Source organism: Narcine bancroftii, chromosome 10 (genome assembly GCF_036971445.1).
Source record: "Narcine bancroftii isolate sNarBan1 chromosome 10, sNarBan1.hap1, whole genome shotgun sequence".
NCBI lineage: Eukaryota > Metazoa > Chordata > Chondrichthyes > Torpediniformes > Narcinidae > Narcine > Narcine bancroftii.
The window spans coordinates 77,257,864-77,277,869 of record NC_091478.1 but is presented as its reverse complement, the minus strand read 5'-3'; the positions used below and the strand labels follow the sequence as shown (position 1 = coordinate 77,277,869).

General features: G+C 39.7%; 2 protein-coding genes across 7 annotated transcripts in view; one reads left to right on the top strand and one right to left on the bottom strand.

The window, feature by feature from the left end:
• ranbp10 (RAN binding protein 10) overlaps positions 1–19,876 on the bottom strand; it is a 93,674-nt gene extending 73,798 nt beyond the window's left edge. The window contains exons 1-3 of one of the 6 annotated variants that reach the window (XM_069901477.1): positions 19,442–19,876; positions 18,477–18,588; positions 18,331–18,383 (exon numbers count right to left, since the gene is read on the bottom strand). In XM_069901477.1, the coding sequence (XP_069757578.1) occupies positions 18,331–18,383; positions 18,477–18,588; positions 19,442–19,691 (415 nt within the window). In that variant the 5' untranslated portion in view covers positions 19,692–19,876. Of the gene's footprint in view, positions 1–7,847; positions 7,954–18,330; positions 18,397–18,476; positions 18,707–18,818; positions 19,185–19,333; positions 19,404–19,441 lie in introns of those variants that run through there. The other 5 variants (XM_069901478.1, XM_069901481.1, XM_069901479.1 and 2 more) reach the window with 5 other exon arrangements.
• The window catches only part of tsnaxip1 (translin-associated factor X interacting protein 1), a 73,761-nt gene continuing 71,896 nt past the window's right edge, over positions 18,142–20,006 (top strand). Inside the window, exon 1 of the mRNA XM_069901473.1 lies at positions 18,142–18,861. The gene's annotated coding sequence lies outside the window, so the exon portion shown is untranslated. The remainder of the gene's footprint in view (positions 18,862–20,006) is intronic.

Sequence of the window (20,006 nt, the reverse complement as noted above, 5' to 3'; positions counted from 1 at the left end):
TCTGCCAGCTCGAGTACTTCGATGTTGGTGATGAAGTCATTCCAATGAATGTTGAGGTTGGAGTGGAGACAGCGCTGATGGAAGCGTTCTAGGAGCCATAGGTGATGCCGGTAGAGGACCCATGATTCGGAGCCGAACAGGAGCGTGGGTATGACAACAGCTCTGTACACGCTGATCTTGCCATACACACACACACACACACACACACACACACACACAAATCCAATACAATGGTAAAGTATGTTAAATAATTTACACTCTTCTTATTAAAAGATTTATAATCTGTATATTGTTCAAGTGAAGTTAGTAAGCTTCAGTAAGATTATATTTTATTCTTCTAAGCTTTGGTGAATACAAACCCAGTTGACAATCTCTCCCCATCAGACAGCACAACCAAGCCAGGAATCAGTCTGGTGGGCCTTCACTGCACTCCCACTATAACCAGTATATATCCTTTCTTTCACATAATTCTCCAAATGTTTTCTCACCAAAGACATGCAAAACTTTTACTCCAGTACTTAAATTCTCTGCAATGAAACCAACATACCATTCACCATCTTAAATATTTAATATTTTAAATAATGATATTTTAAAATGGTTTCCAATTTTTAAAAAAATTCCAGCTATTAGTAAACAGAGACCTTGTCAACTCAGTGCATTTACAAAACCATTAGAAAAAATAGTTATACAAAAAGCTGACCTACAGACCCAGAAAAGTGTAAGACTCTTTGCACAGAGATTTGAAAACCCCTTTATTTTGGAACTCATGACACAATACTAAAAGAGCTTACACATACATGTATACACTTTTAAGAATCATCTGTGACATTAACAGGAAGAAGTTCTTGCACTCTGCCAACAAAAAATAATACCATTAGAAGTTACAGAGATAATTTTCAAAATAAGCAAATTGCATATTTTAAGTGAGGTAGGACAATATTAAAATTAAAATCTGAATCTGAAGCTAAACGCAATGTGCTGGAGAAACACTACATCTTACAATGTTGGGCTGAAACCCTTTAATGAAATTGGGGGATGTGAAGAAGAGAAACTAGTGTAAAGAGTACAGGGTGGGAGGGGGAGAACAGGGGCCCATGTGGGGTAGGTGAAGAGGGAAAGGTGAAGCATGACAGAGAGAGGCAGTACACTGGCAGATACCAGATGAAAGAACCAAAAAACAAAGTGGTCAGCAGAAGAAAGACAAGTCATACAGGGTCGGCTGGCAAAAGCTGGAATCAGTTAAGAAGTGAGAATGGTGATATAAAGAAAGATGAGATAAAAGAAGAATCTGGTGCGAAGATGGGGATGGAGAGAGATGAAATCAAAGAGGAGGAGGGTTGAGAATGGATGGGAGGCTGGGTGGGGAAGATGGAAGAACAGAAGTAGTACAGAAGCAGAGCGGATACCAACAACAACTCAATGTCACCAAAACTAAGGAGTTGAGGGAAAACCAAAGGTGTATCATCCAGAGATTATTGAGGCATCAGAGGTGGAGAGGGTGATCAAATTTAAATTCTTGGGAGTCACTATCTTGGAGGACCTTTCCTGGACCCAATAAACAAATGTAATTGTGAAGAAAGTACGTCAGCACTCTACTTCCTGAGGCGTTTGCAGAGATTTGGAATGACATCGAAAACCTTGACAAACTTCTACAGATATATGCTGGAAAGTGTGCTGACCAGCTGCATCATGAGCTGGTGTGGGGAGACCCACACCTCTAAACGGGAAAGTCCTGCAAAAGGTAGTAGACACAGCCCAGTACACCACAGGCAAAACTCTCCCCAACATCGAGAGATCTACAGTACTTGGAATGCTCCACTGAAGGATACACACCATCCTCTGTTCTCGCTACTGCCATCAGGAAAGATGAATAGGTGCCATAAGACTCATACCATTAGTTTTTTCTGTACTGCACAATTTGCTTACGCTTCTTTCTTTGTTTACATTTCACTCTTTTGTGTGCCAACAAGTAGAAATTCTGCCCGACTCGCAGGAAAAAGAATCGAAAGATTATATGTGATGTATGTACTCTCACAATAAATTTGAACTTTGACTTTGAATTAACCAGGACAAATACTGGTCAAGAAATTTGATGGGACTGAACTTGTTAAGTGCATCCAGGAAAGTTTTCTCAAGCAATATGTCGATGATCCTACTAGACAAGGGAAATGAGGATTTGCTAGTGTTTACAATGTCAACAGTGGAGCACTTAAGGACCTGTGACCACAACTCTTATCAATTTAAAAACAGTTATAGAAAAAGATTGGACTGGTCCTGAGGTTAAAATCTTAATTTTGATGGCATTGATCTGGAACTTGCAACTGTGGCTTGAGAGAAACTGTTAGCAGATAAGAAGATAATGTGGCACATAGGAAGCTTTTAAAAGTGTTGTAGGGAAAGTTCAGGTTAAACATGTTCCCATTAGAGTGAAAGGAAAGGCTGGCATAATTATGGAATCCTGTCTGATGAGGAACATTAAGGCCCTGGTTAGGAAAGAGGAGGCATATCAGGTACATGCAACTGAGATCAAGCAAACTCTTGAAAAGTAGGAGTGCACTGAAGGACAAAAAGGGGCACGAGATATCTTTTGTAGATAAGGTAAAGGGGAATTTAACAGATTCTACTGGTATATACCAAGAGCAAAAGACTATCAAGGGTTACCATACATCTCCTTACAGTTCATCCATGCTTGATGCCATAGGAAATGGGAATAGGTCTTGAATAGTTTACTTTTCTCAATTTCCAGAGTCTATTTTATGACATTGTGGGAAGCACAGGAATAGATAATTTTGTACATTCCTTGCCCATGGATAAAGCACCAGCAGACTGGAGGGCACTTTTATTCAAGAACTACAAACTACTGGCCTAATATCAGTGGTGCAAAAGTTACCAGAGGTGATGCTGAGAGATAAGATCTATCTGCACTTGGAAAGGCAAAGGCTTATTAGGCAGAGTCAGCATGGCTTTATGCATCGAAAATAGAGTTTCATGAATTGAAATGAGTTTTTGGAAAAGGTGAACAAGAGGATTGATGTGGGCAAGATGGGAGACACTATCTATGAAGACTTGAGCAAGGTTTTTGACAAGGTGCTGCATAGTAGACTAGTATGGAAGGTAAAGTCACATAGAATCGAGGGCAAGATAACCAACTGGAAACAAATTGAAAATTGCCTTGATGGTGGCGTTGGAAGATTGGTCCAATTTGAAAAACAGTGGGGTGCAACAGGAATTGGAATTTAATCATGATACATTAACAATTTGGAGAAAAGTGAGGGTAACACAATAAGTAAATTAACTGATGACACCAAAATTGAGGTGATGGATGGCGAAGGGAGTTTAAGGTTACAGCAGGATCAAGATAATTGGGAAAATGGTCAAAGAAATGGCAGTTGGAATTTAACTCAAACAAGTGTAAAGTGATGCATTTTGGGAAGTTAAGAGGGCAGGGTCATGCACAAGGCCCTCAAGAGTTTTACGGAAGAGAGAGATGCATCAGTACAAGTAAATAAAATCTTGAAAGTGGTGACACAGGTTGACAGGATAAAGGCATAAAGCATTCTTACTTTCATCCAACATGGCACTGAATAAAAGAAATGGAGCACTATGTTAAAGCTATACCAGACATTGGTGAGACCACACCTGGAATATTGTGGCAGTCTGGCTGCCATACAAGATGTGAGAGAAAGTGCAGGAAAGATTCACTGCATGCCTGGTCTTGAGCCCTTGAGTATAAAGGAGGCTGGATAGGCTGGGACTGTTTTTCCTGTAGCCAATAAGGTTGAGCAGTGACCTTAGAAAGGTTTATAAAATCATGGTGGGCATAGATAATTGGATGGTAACAGTCTTATGTCCCGGGTAGGGACTGTAAAAGTAAAGGGAACATGCTTTACAGAGACAAGACTTAAAAGGGAACTCAAGAGGCAAGTTTTTCTACCCAAGGCTGAGTGAGTGTATGGAAGAAACTGCCAGAAATGGTAAAGGAGGATATCAAATGCAGACATGCATCTTGGTCAGAATGTAGGTCTTAGGCCGAATAGTATTAAATGCTGCATAGTTCGACTATTCCATGTGGATATGAACAAAGTTTTTTTTAGTTTCTGGAAAACTTAGGATTTCCACAGCTTGTTGGACAAAATTTTTAAGAATTCCTCAATGAACTGGCCTGGATTTTTCCCTTACCCAAGAGGTTGCAATTTATGGTTATGTATATGACTAACACAGGGCACCACATCCAGAAAAGGCAGGCTTGATGCCATTCTCACCCCCTCCCCTTCCTTCCAGAAATGCTGAATCATACAAGCATTCAGGAATGGACTATAATAACGAATAACAACTGGTCTGCCAGTGAGCCCACAATACATTCATGGCTTTGTTACCTGTTTTTCTAAAAAGATAAATTTAATGTAATGTTATTTTTAATAAATTCAACCCTAAAGGGTAAATTATGTTGAAAAGACTCTTCGATCATCACAGTACCATTGAATATGCAAGTTAGGACCGCTCTTTCATGAATGCAGTCTTAAAAAATAACAACATGCAAGCAGTGTTCTTAACTTCGTTAATATTCTTGCCAGAACATCTTGTAACAATCCACTTAACTCACCTTTTAAGCAACATTTACTAATTTAAATATGTAATCATCATTTTTTTCTCTTCCCACATTAAAAATACTTGATCATAGAAATTTTAATATGCAGACATAGTCATAAAAGATAGAAACAGTCCCCTCACTCTATCATGTCACACAGCTGTCAAGTACCCAACGGTACTAATCCAGTTTACCAACACTTGGTCTATAGCCTTGTATAGGATGGTGATTCAAGTGCTCATCTAAGTCTAGAAATTTTTGTTTGTTCCACTCTCTCAAGCAGTGCTTTCCAAATTCCAACTACCCTCTTGGTGGAAAAAAAAAATCTTCCTAATATCCCCCCTTACCTCTTATTACATCTCTGCTCAGGGTAAAAGTAGACTATCGTCTTATCTATACCCCTCATAATTTATTACACCTTCTCTACTCTGAAGAAAACCCCAGCTGAAGTACTCCAAACAATATTCTGGTGAACTTTCGCAACACTCTCTCTAGAGTAATCATGTCCTTTTCGTTCTATGGCAACCAAAACTGCACGCAATCTTCCAGATGTGGCCTCACCAAGATTTTATAGAGCAGTATCATAATCTTCCCGCTCATATGTTTTATGGCCCATCTAGTGAAGGCTAGAAACCCATATACCTTCATCAGTCAAATCTTAACTTTCATTATATATGAACTTTGAATTATGGAGCATTTACCAACATACTTTAATGAAAATCCAAAAGGATTGCATCCCTTGATTTTGGTCTTGCATAAACAGCAAAGTAAGTTAGTAAGTTTGCAGATGACATCAATATTAGTGGTATAGCAGGCATAAAAATGCTATCTAAGATTGCAATAGGATCTAGATGAACAGGGAAAGTGGGCCAAGGAAGGGCAGATGAAATTTAATTCTGACAAGTGCAATGTGTTGCACTTTGCTATGTAAAACCAATAAATGGTACAGTTCTGGGCTGTATTGTAGAACAAGGAGTTCCATGAAGGTAGTGAAGTAGGTAGACAGGGTGGTAATGAAGGCTTTTGCCATGCTTGCTTTCATCAGTCAGGACGCTGATTACAGGAGCTGGTCCAAGAGAGTATTATGTACAGTTTAGGTCACCAAGCTATAGAAAAGACATAATTTAGCTGTAAAAGGTGATTTTTTTTTTTTTAAATCACAAGAATATTACCAGGACTAGTAAACTTGAATTAGGCTGGGACTATTCTCTCAGGAGGAGAAGGAGACTGGGGGGTAACTTCATAGAGGTTTATAAAGATAGGATGGGCAACAAGGTCAACAATCATTGCCTTTTTTTCCAGGGTAGGGGAAATCAAAAACAAGAGGACATACGTACAAGGTACGAGGAGAAAAATCTAATAGGGACCTGAAGGCCACTTTCTTCACATAGATGGTGGTGGGTACATGTGGTAGAATCTGGGACAATTACAATGTTCAAAAGACATTCAGACAGGTATAGAGATAGGAAATGTTCAAAAAATGGGCAGAATATAGTAGATAGGGATTACCTTGGTTAATATGTATAAGTTGGGCCAAAGGACCTATTTCTGTCCAGTAGAACTCTACTGATTACTAAATGTCGCTCACTAACAGTGTATTTTTATGTAGCATCCTTCAGGTGAAGGAAGGCTACACAGCAATAAATATTTAAATAATTTCATACAAACTGTTCAATCCTCATTTTTAAAATCATACATTCACTACTTATTTTTACATTTTCATAACAAATTTCTTCGATGAAACTGCTTTTGTAACCTGACAGTACAATAATAACACCGTGGAACTTCCAACCATACAGTGTGACAGGATGATGTGAATTGTCTCTCTAATGAGATAGGATTTTAGAATGGAGTAGTTGCCAGAAAAATGTGCACACATCTTCAGTAGACACAAGCTTAAATAAAAAGACGGATACAAAAAAATTTTTTGAAGTTTCTACAAAGATTCGACAGCTCAAATAGGTATTCTACTGTACTCCTTTCAATTTTAAGTTTCTTATCATCTGACAGCACATGTACTATGAAAAACAGCATTTTTCCAGACCATGTACACACATAATAATCACATGCATGCAGTACATGCATAAAAACCTAATTCAAAATAAATATTCTGGAATAATTTGCATTTCATTCATTTCAAGGTTACGGTTCATCAATCTCACAGCCTGTGGGAAAAAGCTATTTTCCCAGCTTGGCAGTCTTAATTTTGATGCTCTTTTACCTCCTTCCTGATAGTAGTAGGTCAAAGACCCTGTAGGATGGATGGTATGGATACACAATAATTATTTGAGCCTTGTTTAAGTAATGCTCCCAGTGAATGTTATCAATAGAGGAAAGGGAGACCCAGTGATCTTTACTAATACTTTGCAGCTATCACAAAATTATGTAGCCTTGTCCTCCTCAACCTCCTTAGAAAGTGTAGGTGCTGGTGTGCCTTCCTGACTCATGAGGTGTTTTATGGATCCAGGATAGGTCATCCATTATATGCACATCAGGGAACTTTGTGCTGTCCAGTTTCTCCATGACAGATGTGTACTGTCGAGCGGTCAACCTTCAATCTCCTAAAGTCCACGGTTATTGTTTTGTCTATGTTGAGACTTGTGTTGTTCTCACAGCATTTCACGAGCCTCCAACTTATCATTGTTGCCAGTGAGGCTAACTACTGTTTTATCATCTGCAAGCGATGATTCTTTTGAATTGAACTGGGCGGTAGAGTCATGAGTCAGCAGAGTGAACAGTATTGGGCTGAGCGTACAGCCCTCAACCCTGCCAACACTTGGTTGATGTTTTTGATATTAACTTTCAATAAGTTAACAATCTCAAAACAGAATGGTGAAATAAATATCAAAAATAATTTTCTTATAAGGCTGTTCTTTTTTCCTGATCCATTAAATTCTGGATACTTCTGTATTTGTAATTTGAATGTGATATTTTGCATTCTGAGTTATTTACATTTACCATATTTTATCTTTTCCCAAATATTTCATTTTTTAAGGGCTTTTATTCACTCATGTACCAAAATACAGCATTTCACAACAGAAAACTACCATGGGCAGTTCCCTGCCCTTTAGAATAAAACTCAGACTGGCAGAACTCCTGCTTTAGAGAAAGGTAATCCAGAAGTTAATGTTGATTAATGCTGGCCTCTTACCCTGTTCCCTTAGACCCACTGGTGTTGACCATGGTTTAATTACTCTAAAATTAACTTCAAACCATTGTCTTCACATAAAAAAAACCTTCTTAAAGCTAAATATTTTACCTTCCTTTCCAAACATCTCCTTTGGCTCGATCTCTATCTTTGACAATCCGGCTTTGGTAAAATGGTTTTTGACGTTACACGTACCTCTTGCAATACGGTACAGATTCTACATTTGTAGACAAGATTCAAAACAAGGTGAGATTTTTTTTGTCTAAGTTGTCCAATTGACTATTAACTCCAAACAGGTTCATATATTATTTAGTGCTTTCACAATGGTTCAGAAATGTTGCTAAGCTTTATGCAACTACCACATTGTGTGTGTTGTATTCAAAGCTCAATGTTCTGAGATACTTATCAATACTGTGCTAAATAAAACCATGTTTTTAATTGAGCCCACCCAGACTTTTCCGAGACATAAAAGTATGATCACTTTAACGCTGTCCTCCTTTGGAGCCAGTAACAAAGCCTTTGTTGAGGCAAGGACAAGAAAGAGTTATAATTATATTCTCCTCCATAAGATAAGGCAATCAAGACACATCTCTAGATGCTGTGTGACCTGTTGAGTTTGTGCATTGCACAACAGTCACATTACCTGAAGATTTTCCTATTCAACATTAAATGTAGCTCCAGCTACATTAACTTTTTATTTATTTGTCAATGATCCATATTTAAAATATGTTTTTGCGTAATTAAAATAAGTAACAAAAATTAATTTGATTTAATTTACCAACAACCAAAGTTCTAAATTCTACAGGAACCTCCTCTCAATGAACTGTGGAAGGTACTAACATACATCCAAACATTAGACAAAGGTGCAGCAAAAAAATAAATAGTTGCTGACCTGAGTAATTTTCTCTGATTGTGAAGTAACATACTGTAACCACAAAGACTACAATTGAGAAATTTAATTTTATAAAGGCTTACATTATTTCATGAAGTCTTCTTAGAAATATTACACAGTACAACCAATCAAAACAAAGCTTGTCAGATAGAAAAACAATTACTGTTACGAAATAGAGAAATATCTGGCATGTTCTCTCAATCTTCTATTGTTATTTTTATAAAAGATATTGATGAGGCTGTGCCACATTCATAATATGGTGAAGACATACATATATATGTAGATCACTTTCAAGTATTTCATTTGATTAAATAAAATCAAGAAAAATTGTGATAAGAAATTTAAATTAGAAAATATGATTAAATACTGGGAAAGAAGCCCTGGATGAACAATGAAATCCAGAACCTGCTGAGAGCCAGATCACAGGCATCAAGTCCAGAGATCCAAATCAATACAGAAGGACAGGTATGACCTGCAAAAAGCTATCTCCCAGACGAAGTGGAGATTCTGGATGAAAATGGAAACAACAAGGATCACCCAACACCTGTGGCAGGGTCTAAATGCCATAACCTGTGTTAAAACCAAATCCAGTGAAGTAGCAGACAGCAAAGCTTCGTTCCCAGAGGACCTCAATGTCCTAATTGATGACAGTAACAGTGGAAAATCACTCCTTCACACCCCCACATCCTATGACGATCCCATCCTGTCCATATCTGAGGATGACGTGCATGCTGCCTTCAGGAGAGTGAATCCAAGGAAAGCATCCAGCCCAGACTGAGTTCCTGGCCAAGTATTCAAAATCTGTGCTGACCAACTTACCAATGTATTCACGGATATAACCATATAACCATTTACGGAGCGGAAACAGGCCATGTTGGCCTTTCGAGTCCGCACCGGTTCACCGATTTTGTGTGCCCTCTTCAGGCATTGGTCCCGGTAGTCTTCAATATCTCACTCCAGCAGAGCGTGGTACCCACCTGTTTCAAACAGGCATCAATCATACTGATGCCCAAGAGTATAGTAACCTGACTATTGACCAGTAGCACTTACATCGACAGTGAAGTGTTTTGAAAGGCTAGCGTTGAAGCATATCAGCTCCTGCCTGAGCGGCATCATGGATACATTCCAGTTCACCTACCGAAGTGACAGGTCTATGGTGGATGCCATCTCACTGGCTCTACACAAAGCCCTGGAACACCTGGACAGTAAAGATGCATTCATTAGGAAGCTATTTATTGACTACAGTCAGCATTTAACATTATTATCTCCTCAAAACTGATCAGCAAACTCCAAGTCCTGGATCATGGACTTCTTCGCCTCTAGACAACAATGAGTGAGGATTCACAAGAATATCTCCTCCTCAATCTCCATCAGTACTGAAGCACCAGAGAGCTGCATTTGTAGCCCCCTACTCTACTCACTTTATACCAACGACTGTGTGGCTCAGTATGACAATAACACCATCTACAAATTTGCCTATGATAGCACAGTAGTGGGTTGTATAAAGAAAGGTGATGAGTCAACATACAGGGGGGAGAATGAAACCTTGGCTGAATGGTGCACCAACAAAAACCTTGCACTCAATGTCACCAAAACTAAGGAGCTGATTGTTGACTTCAGGAGGGGAAAGCCAGAAGTATACAATCCAGTGATTATTGGAGGAAATCAGAGGTGAAGAGAATGAGCAAATTCAAGTTCCTGGGAGTCACTATTTTGTAGGATCTTTCCTGTACGTAACACATTAATGGCATAGTGAAGAAAGCACGTCAGTGCCTCTACTTCCTCAGGAGTTTGCGGAGGTTTGGTATGACATCAGAAACGCTGGCAAATTTCTGAAGATGTGTGGGGAAAGTATGCAGACCAGCTGCATCATTGTCTGGTATGGGGATACCAAATCTCCTGAGCATAAAGCCCTCCAACCATAGTGGACACAGCCCAGGACATCACAGGCAAAAACCTTCCCCACCATAGAGAGCATCTACAAGGAATGCTGAAGTCAGAGAACAGCAGCAATCATCACACAAACCAACACACACACCCTGTTCTCACAGCTGCCATCAGGAAATAGCCGCCACAAGACTCACGCCACCAGCTTCAGGAACTGCTGCTACCCCTCCACCAACAGACCACTCAACATCAAACTCAATCATGGACTCTGTATACACTGTGCACATTTTTTTGCACCAGGTAACTTCGCCTTGCCTGCAGAAAATAGAATCTCAGGCTTATATGTGATGTTATGTATGTACTCTGACAATAAACCTGAAATCTGAAATTTTGAAAAGATTTTGGGAGTTTCTAAAAAAATAGGAAATATCACAACACATGGCTTAAGCATTGCGAAATGAAAGGGTAAAAAATGAGTTTCAGAGACAGCTGGATTCAGAGGGTTTATTTAGGATAGAATAAAAAGATCGAGAAGCTGCAGTCGTGCAGGGGTACACAGATTGTTTTCTAAATGAAGACAATAAGGCACTTTATATAGGTCATCAAAAAATATTACGTGCAGGAAAAGTATATGAACAAAATATGTACAACTTTATTTTGAACAAATTGAGCTTATGGGTATAAAAGTAAATCAAGAAAAAACTGAGTTAATAGCCGCTTTCAGGTGGCCAGAATACCCGGCTGTAAAGCCGCCTATTCTACCCTAATGCGCTGTCAGGTGGTCATCTGAAAGTGGAGAACCTGGCCAGGAGGAGCACTTACCTAACCCTCCTCCTGTAGGTATATTCTCCAGCTTGGAGAATCCCCCATTGCACCTGATAGCAGCAGTGAGACTACGGCCACAGTCCACAGGAGCCGGCGTTCGCTTGGACATTGATCTCCTTCAGCCGGCACGTTCAGGTGATAGAAAGGCGTCTTCTCCACGGCCACCTGAAAATCCCAGCTGCACTTCCCTAGCCGCGTCTGCCAGCGCATTATCTGCGTCTGAGCACCTGAAAGCGGCTAAAATTAGAGGAGGAAATTGAGCTTTGTGCTGGAGACTGTATGAGGTTTAAAGTTTAATTTTATTTAAAGTTTTGTTTCAAATCAAACAAGCTTTGGACACAATGGATGAGTTGGTTCCTCCTATAAGAATGGCCACACAGGGAATAATGCACTGGTTTTGCCCAATGGAACATTGTGATTCATTCATCATCTGTGAAATTTGGAATCTGCAGCACTGCACAATTTATGAAAATTGCAAGGTTCCAAGCACTTTGGAGCAAGCTCTACATCACCATGGCCATTGAATAGGCCTCGTCCTACAGGGACATAAATACTTTATTCTTCAATTGTGTATATGTATCCAAAGTTAGACCTGGGCACATGCCTAACAGGAGTCATACGAAATATCTTAAAGGTAAGCAAAGTACACGTTCCTCAGTCTGCGTCAGACAATGATCTGACGGTGCCAAAGAAGTTAAGGGATCAAGTTAGGTGCATTTGAAGATTATTGCCATAAATGCAAAAGCTTACTAATGAAATTCCTGAATAAACAGTACTGTATACAGATGAGAAAAAGGAAAAAAAAGTGAGGATAGATTCTAAGAATGTTGTTGTGCCACACGATTGGGAATAAGAAAATGCCAGGAATGCACCAAGTGCCAGTTTCCACTGAGGTGCAAGCAAGTAGTGCACATTTGGAGTTATGTATATTAGAAATCCACAAGTAACATAGCATTTGAGCAAGCTTTTGTGTTTCATCTCATCTTTCTCCACTACTCAAATAAAAATTTCTGCACAGTTGAAAATTTCTCTGCAACTACAATCACACCAAAATGATATTCAACACAAAATGAATCTTGCTACATCACTTTGCATTAGTTTTGTTGCCAATAAATTGGGCGTCAAAGAGCAAAAGATCAAGTGCACAATCATACACTGAAATATTCATGATATTAAAGTGAATTCTAACAATAACGAAGTACAAAAAGTTGGAATTCTCTTGTTCTGGTTTCGGAACAAGAATAATAATGATTTTAAGGTGTTTATATCAATTACATTTAATACAACTCTGTTTTATGAGAAATGTGATCAAAATCACAAAACATTCTGAAATTAACTGCATATGGGAACCAAAATATGCAGCCTAAAGGCAAATGATTATTGGCATCCAATGTGTCTTTAGCAAGGCAGATGATAGAGGAAAGCCATTATTTAAAAAAGCAGCTCCAAAGAGCAGGAATGACAGCTCAAAATTCCTAATTTGAAGGTCGTAAGGATTACCAAAGTGGCTGTATAAATCATTAAATTATACAACCATGAGGACAGACAATATGGAAATGAAGCATCAAATGAATCGAAGTGAGGAATAACTATAAACATGCATTACAAACATGGAATGTATTTCCGAGCCAGAAATAATCAGAGAGCAAGACACACACACGCACAGAATGTATGCAAATTTTCAAAACTTACTGACAGAAGAGGATTTCATCCACCTGTATATTCAGCACAAAGGGCAATATAATGGACTGACTGCCAACAAAATGCATTCAGGAGAACTTCATCAACTATGTAAAAATTCAAGAAAACATGAAGGAATTTTTACTTTGAAAGGTTACATTTATTTCTCTTTCCAGATTAGTGTTTCCTGCATTTTCTGTTATTCCTATTGACAGAGTTCTTTAAATATTAGGGAACGAATTTGGGCAATTGGAAGTGGACAACTGAGAGAATGTTTCAGTAAACAATAAATCAGTTTGATTTAACTTAGATATGGAAATAAAAGATAGATCAGGAGTAATATTGTCAATTTGGAAAAAGCTAATTTTACAAGAACAAACAGGGATACCAACAACTAATCACTGTCAGTGGAATGGTGGCAATCAACATGAGGATTCACAACAAATTTGTTCCCACAAAGATGGTGGAAGTCCACAAATCTAGACCTCCATAGGGTCAGGCAAACCAAAATCAGTTAAGCATATGTCAGCTCAATACTGCAAGAAGGAAATTTCAGAAAAGAACATTGCAAAGGCATTTCACAATTAGATTAAGTCCAACCAAGTAAAGAAGAGGATCTTACTGAATAGTAAGAGGACCCCTTCCATCCTGCACACATCTTTCAACTGCTCCTGTCAGGGAAGAGATACAGGAGGATCAGACCCAGCACCACCAGGCTGAGGAACAGCTTCTTCCCACAGTCAGTGAGAGTGCTGAACGACTCACACTAACCATTCGAGACTCATTTGTACAAAACAATTTATTTGCGTAGATGAAGTACTTGTCCTGCATATGCATTATTTGTCTGTATGTGTGTTATGTCTAGTTGTGTGTCTGCAAGTTTTGCACCGAGGACTGGAAACTTGACTTGACTATCAAAAAGTGTGTGAAGTGGAAGATGTGCGCATGATTCTCAATCTTTAAAATGATTTTATTCCCCCACAAAAGTCAGATTAATGTAGGCAGTGCAGGTGTTCAACTTACTGAAAGAGACAAGTGCAGTTAAAAAGGTTTTCCCTATTAATAAATTCCAAACGGTTTATGGTCAACAGGCAATTTAGTGACAGAAACGCTGTAGACAGAAATTTTGCCATTTATGTCTGTATTACTCAAAAGCAATGCATGAATCAATATCTCACAGTTTCACTCTGAAATTCTCTTATGAATTCTCGCATGTTTTTAATAAATACCAACTATTCCAGAAAATCAACATCATCTCTCATCTGCAGCCCTGTGCACTCCCACACCTCCTCTTGCAGAGCTCCATTAACTCACTACAGCTATATGCTTCACATCTGTTATATGTGGATTGGTTCCTATACGTGGCCTCTCTGTCTGCAACTTATTCGGAGGTCACATCACCCGTCAATCAAGATTGGACTCCAGCCACCCATTAGTGCACACCTTGCCATTGGCTTATTTAAATTACTCTGATTTATTGTCAGAGTATACACACAATATCACATACAACCTCGAGGTTACCTTTTCATGCGGGCCAGCAGAATTACCACTAATTGGTAGTGCAAATAATAAAATGTACACAGCCTAAAACATGTAAACAAAGAACTGCAAACAGATAATGAATGTAAACAAACTAAACAATACAGAGGGAACAAAAGAAAGTCAATAAAGTGCACAAAAGAGTCTTTAAAAGGTTCTCTGATCGAGTTTGTCACTGAGGAATCTGATGATGGTGTGAGTCTTGCGTCACCTATACCTCTTTTCTGATGGCAGCAGTGAGAGCAGAGCAGGGTGATGAGGGTCTTTGATGATTACTGATGCTCTCCAACCGCAGCATTCCCTGTAGATGTACTCAATAGTGAGGAGGGTTTTGTCTGTGATGTCATGGGCTGTGTCCCTTTTGGAGGGCTTTATGCTCAGATCTACTAGTGTTCCCATATCAGACCATGATGCAGCCGGTCAGCACACTTTCCACCACACCTCTGTAGATATTTGCCAGGGTTTCTGATCTCTTACCAAACCTCCACTAACTCCTGATGAAGTAGAGGCGCTGACATGTTTTCTTCACAATGCCATTCGTGCGTTGGTCCAGGAAAGATCCTTCAAGATAGTGATTCCAAAGAACTTAAATTTGCTCACCCTCCCCACCTCTGATCTCCCAATGATCATTGGGGTGTACATCAGTGTCATCTTTGATCAGACACCCAGCTCAGAACAGTATAAAACATTGATGCACACCTCATTTCTTTCTCTCTGCTTCATGCTCCAATCCCTGAACATCATTCCATGCCAGGTCGCTTCTGTGGACATCGCTGGAAGAATCCCGGGTAAGGTGTGCACTACACTTAAGCTGAGTTGCAGTACTGCGATAGATCAGTGCTTGCAGAGAGCCCTGATTGGCACAGGGAACCAGAAGTGTGTTTGAAAGTCCCTGTCTGTAGAGTGTAATACATGCATGGTCGGGTAGAAGATAGGCAGCCACTGGTATTGGAGTCCAACCTGGATCCGATGTGAATGTCTATAATAGTTGTTTAGTCGTAGAGTAATTAAGTATCATTTGTCTCTTGTGTGTTCAATAAAGTTATCTTTGATTGTAACGCTTGTGCCCAGATTTGTCTCTCTGTGAGCCTACTGAAACAGATACTCTTCCAGCACAACAACATCACGTGCTTTATTCCTTTAATTCAGTACATCTTTAGAGAAGCTGACACATTCAACCATTACTGTTGCACTTACGCTTTGGATCTTCATTCAAAACACATCATTTTCCATGCTCTTATAACCATATAACCATTTACAGAGCGGAAACAGGCCATGTTGGCCTTTCGAGTCCGCACCGGTTCACTGATTTTGTCCATTGGAGAAAGAATATTCTTGAACCTCGATGTGGTTAACTTCAGATTTCTATATCTTCTTCCTTTCATCATCCAATCGAGATGTCTGATTTCTTCAATTTCTCTTCCAGCTCTTGTCCTTATAGCTCTCTCTGATCCTTATCTTGTGTAGAAAACTCAAGATATTTTCCCCTCATTATGATCAATGCAGTGATATTTTGAGATATCAGGATTAAAATCTTACTAAAATGGTTTTAACTCTTATCCTGGTAGGTATTTGGCACTCCCTGATTATTCCCATAACTAATTACAACATTCTGATATTCCAACATCTTTAGAACATTAAAAAGGTATAGGGAAGATACAACGGATATTCAGATTAATGATACTTGTTAACATAGTGAATAAAAAGAAACTAGGGCAATCATAAATCAAATGACTTCAAGTTTTAGCATTAATAATCAGAAGGCAATAAAAGAAAAATCACTACAAAGTTTTTAAAAAAAATAAACACACTGACTTCAAGTGAAAACAAGCTGCAAGAAATGAAAACATGACAACTGGAAAGAATGCAAAGAAGCTCAACATGATAGCCTACATTGAGGTACCACAAACCACTTACCATCAATATTCATATGCGAATGGTAGACACATGACATCAAGTGAATGCCTGTGTCACTGGTTTCAGAACCAAACTTTTATCAGAGGTTTGTTACATTTAAGAATGACATAAATTTAGAACACCAAGTAGGAGATGAAAAACGAACAAGTTACATACAGGAATTAGAACTAGGAAAGGACTCTCAAACTCTCACCACCATTTTATAAGGTCATGGCAGAATTACTGCAATACCTATTTCCAGAAACCTCTCACTCCCAAACCCATTGAGAATCTCTCTACACATGACATACAAATAGTCAAAAATGATGGTTTCACTACTCTTAATTTCAAACACTGTGATCCACTGAGAAAAAATGTCTTATCTGTTTTAAATGAGCAACACCTTATTCTTAAAGTGTTCTTGAGTTCTGGTATGGAAAAATATCCTTTCCACATTTGCTCACGAACTTACATGTTGTAAGTCATCACTTAAACTCCAGCAGATTCAAACCCAGCATCATCAATATTTTCCTTGCAAAGGGAACCTGTCCATTCAGACCAACAGTCCAGAAATCTTTGAACTATTTTCAATGAATTGGCATCCATCTTCAAATAAGGATACAAAATGTGGTTTCACTGGTGCCCGATGTAACCAAAGCATGGCCTCCCTACTTTTGTTTGCTATCCTCTGAGCAATAAATAATATTCTATAAGTTCTTAACGTGGTTGGCATCGGGACAGCACAACACCTTTACAGCACCAATGATTGGGACCAGACCTGGGTCGAATCCCACGCTGTCTTTATGGAATTTGTACATTCTCCCCATGTCTGAGAGAGTTTTCTCTGGGGGCTCTGGTTTCCTCCCACCCTTCAAAAAAAAAGATACTCGGGTGTAGGTTAATGGGGTATAAATTGGGCAGTATGGACTCATTGGGCCAAATTGGCCTGTTTCAGTGCTGTATGTCTAAATTTTTTATTACAAAAATGGCGCACCTGTGACTGAATCTTTTGTAAATAATCCTCCAGCACACTGACATCCCTCTGCATCTCAGAGATCTGCAATCCCTCACTTTTTTGGTAATAAAAGCTGTTTTTTTTTTAAATTTCCTGTCGAAATGGACAATTTCACATTCTCCTGCATTACAATCCATCACAAAATCTTTGCCACTCGTGTAAGTCACAAATATTCTCTTGACAGAATTAGTCTTTTGCAATCAGCCATAAATATTCCATGTTGTTTGTATCTAGCAGATTTTTTTTATTTAAACAGTTTGAGCACAGCTATGTTAATAATTTCTTTTGCATTGCATCACTAAGTAACTGTCAGCATTCCAATACAAATAAAACTGTTCTACCATTTTCCGATGTCAAAGTAAACAAAATTAAATTTGCAGACTGTTACTTTGTTTGGGCGAAAAAAGACAAGACACTTTAAAGCGATGCTGTTTTTTTTAAAAAAAAGGTCTGCTCTTTTCAACATCTGCACTTGAGCGTCACAAGAATGGATAATTCAGCAGAATTGTGCTGTGTGAAGAACGGGCCATTTTTTAAAAAAAACATTAATGCATCAAAAACCTAATTAGCATTAAAACACACAATCCTTTATCTCGAGTCTCTCTGCTGCACTGCGCGGCGAGTCACGTGATCGCATGTTAATAATGTCAACAAAATGAACCAGAAAGCGAGCACGTGACCACGACCTCTGTTTCACTGAATCTGATCAAGAGAGGAAACAAATATTTTGAGCTGTACTTCTAACGAACCATGACGTCGGCATTTTCAATACTATCTTTTCCCTCTATTCACTCGACTTTCCAGTTTTTTTTAAAAAACCCAATGATCGTGTACTTTGAATACCAACAACAGTAACTTACCAGGCAGCCGGTTCATATTGACACCCTGGGCGGACAGACCTATTCCCATGTACCTGCGAACAATGAAAACTGGGACGTCAATAAGGAATCGCTCACCGCCGTGAAAGAGTCACGTCATGTCAGAGTCGACAGAAGCTTGGACTTACCCATCTCTGCCTTTGCTCACGATCTTCACTTCGAAGTAATAGATGCCACAAGCAGCGGGGATTGGGTGCGTGGCACGAACGGACGCAGCGTCTTTGTGATTTTTTCCGTGCCCTGATTAATGGAAAACAACCATCACGTTCGGAAGCGCCTTACGAAACCTGAACATCCGAATGATTCATTTCTTAACAGTTTCCACGTTGAAATCGTGTCGGTTAAAGCAAACATGACCCTGAAGAAGACACATCAATTCAAAACAAAACACAACGCTGGTCAAACGGTGTCCTTTATGTCGCAAAGACACAGAACCAACGTTTCGGCTTTGAGGCAAGTGCAAATCATACCTTGAAGAGCTCAAGCCTGAAACGTTGATCTTTGCTACAGGAAGTAAGTACACTGCTTGACCTGCTGAGTCTCTCCAGCGTTTGTGTTTTTATTTCCACCACTGCGTCCGCAGACTTTCGTGTCTTCCCACATAAAATTCACATTTTTATTTGGCGAAACCACCTTCCCAGTTGACGAGCCATCAAACAAGCCTCATTCGCCGGGGCCACCTTCAACGTCGGAGGTCCTCAAACACAATTTCTAAACAATACCACAAGCTCAGCCAAAAGGGACAATGTTTATTTTAAGCAGCTCCCAAAATACGATACTGCACTGCCCCCATTGAGATGATCCCCGCAGGCACTTTGTTGCTCAGAAATCAAGGGAGGGGGGAGGGGGGGGGCATTGTTGAAATGTTAAATCACATAGTTAGAGAGAAGTAATTGTATAATAACGTCTTCAAATTTAAAAAAATATATATTTACTGGAGCTACAACCAGAGATCAATGACGTCAATCAGCATTAAGAACGTTACCTGTCACGGTGCCAATCGTTGCTTTTTAATGAACGGGGGGGAAAAATCACACGATCACCCACTGGGTCCCCTTTTTACAGGATTAGACGAGATTATTTCAGAGGTTACCTTTATAGTGGACACGGAGATTGTTCTGTGACAGTCCGATATAGTTGTACTTGTCCTTCGGGCTCCACGATCGAGGCAATGGGCTCTCATTTTCGTTCACAGCGGGGTACAAGCGCTTTAATCTTTCGTTTAACTCTTTTTCTTGATAATTCAGCGCAGAGTCCCCGTGGTTAGAAGCTCCAAACTCAGCCATCTTGGATCCTATTGTGTGTATACCCCGGATAACGAACGGATGACACTGCCACCTCATTGGTCGACGAGGCCAAGAGGGGGGGGGGAAAGAGAGCGCGCGCGAAGTCCGACGGGCGTTGTAGTCAAACGTGCCCTCCGTTGGGGCGCGCCGTTGAATGCGAACGACTACAGGTCCCGCAATGCCACGCGGCCGCACCACGATTGGAAAACACTGATTCGGACGTCGATTGGCTGCCGGGGAAAGCCGAACGCCATGGGCTGCTGAGGGAGGAGAAGGGAAGGAGGGGAAAGGCGGGGGGGGGGGGGGGGGGGATGGAAGGTCCTCCAACGCTAGGTATGCTGGGAGTTGTAGTACATTAAAACTGTCAAAACC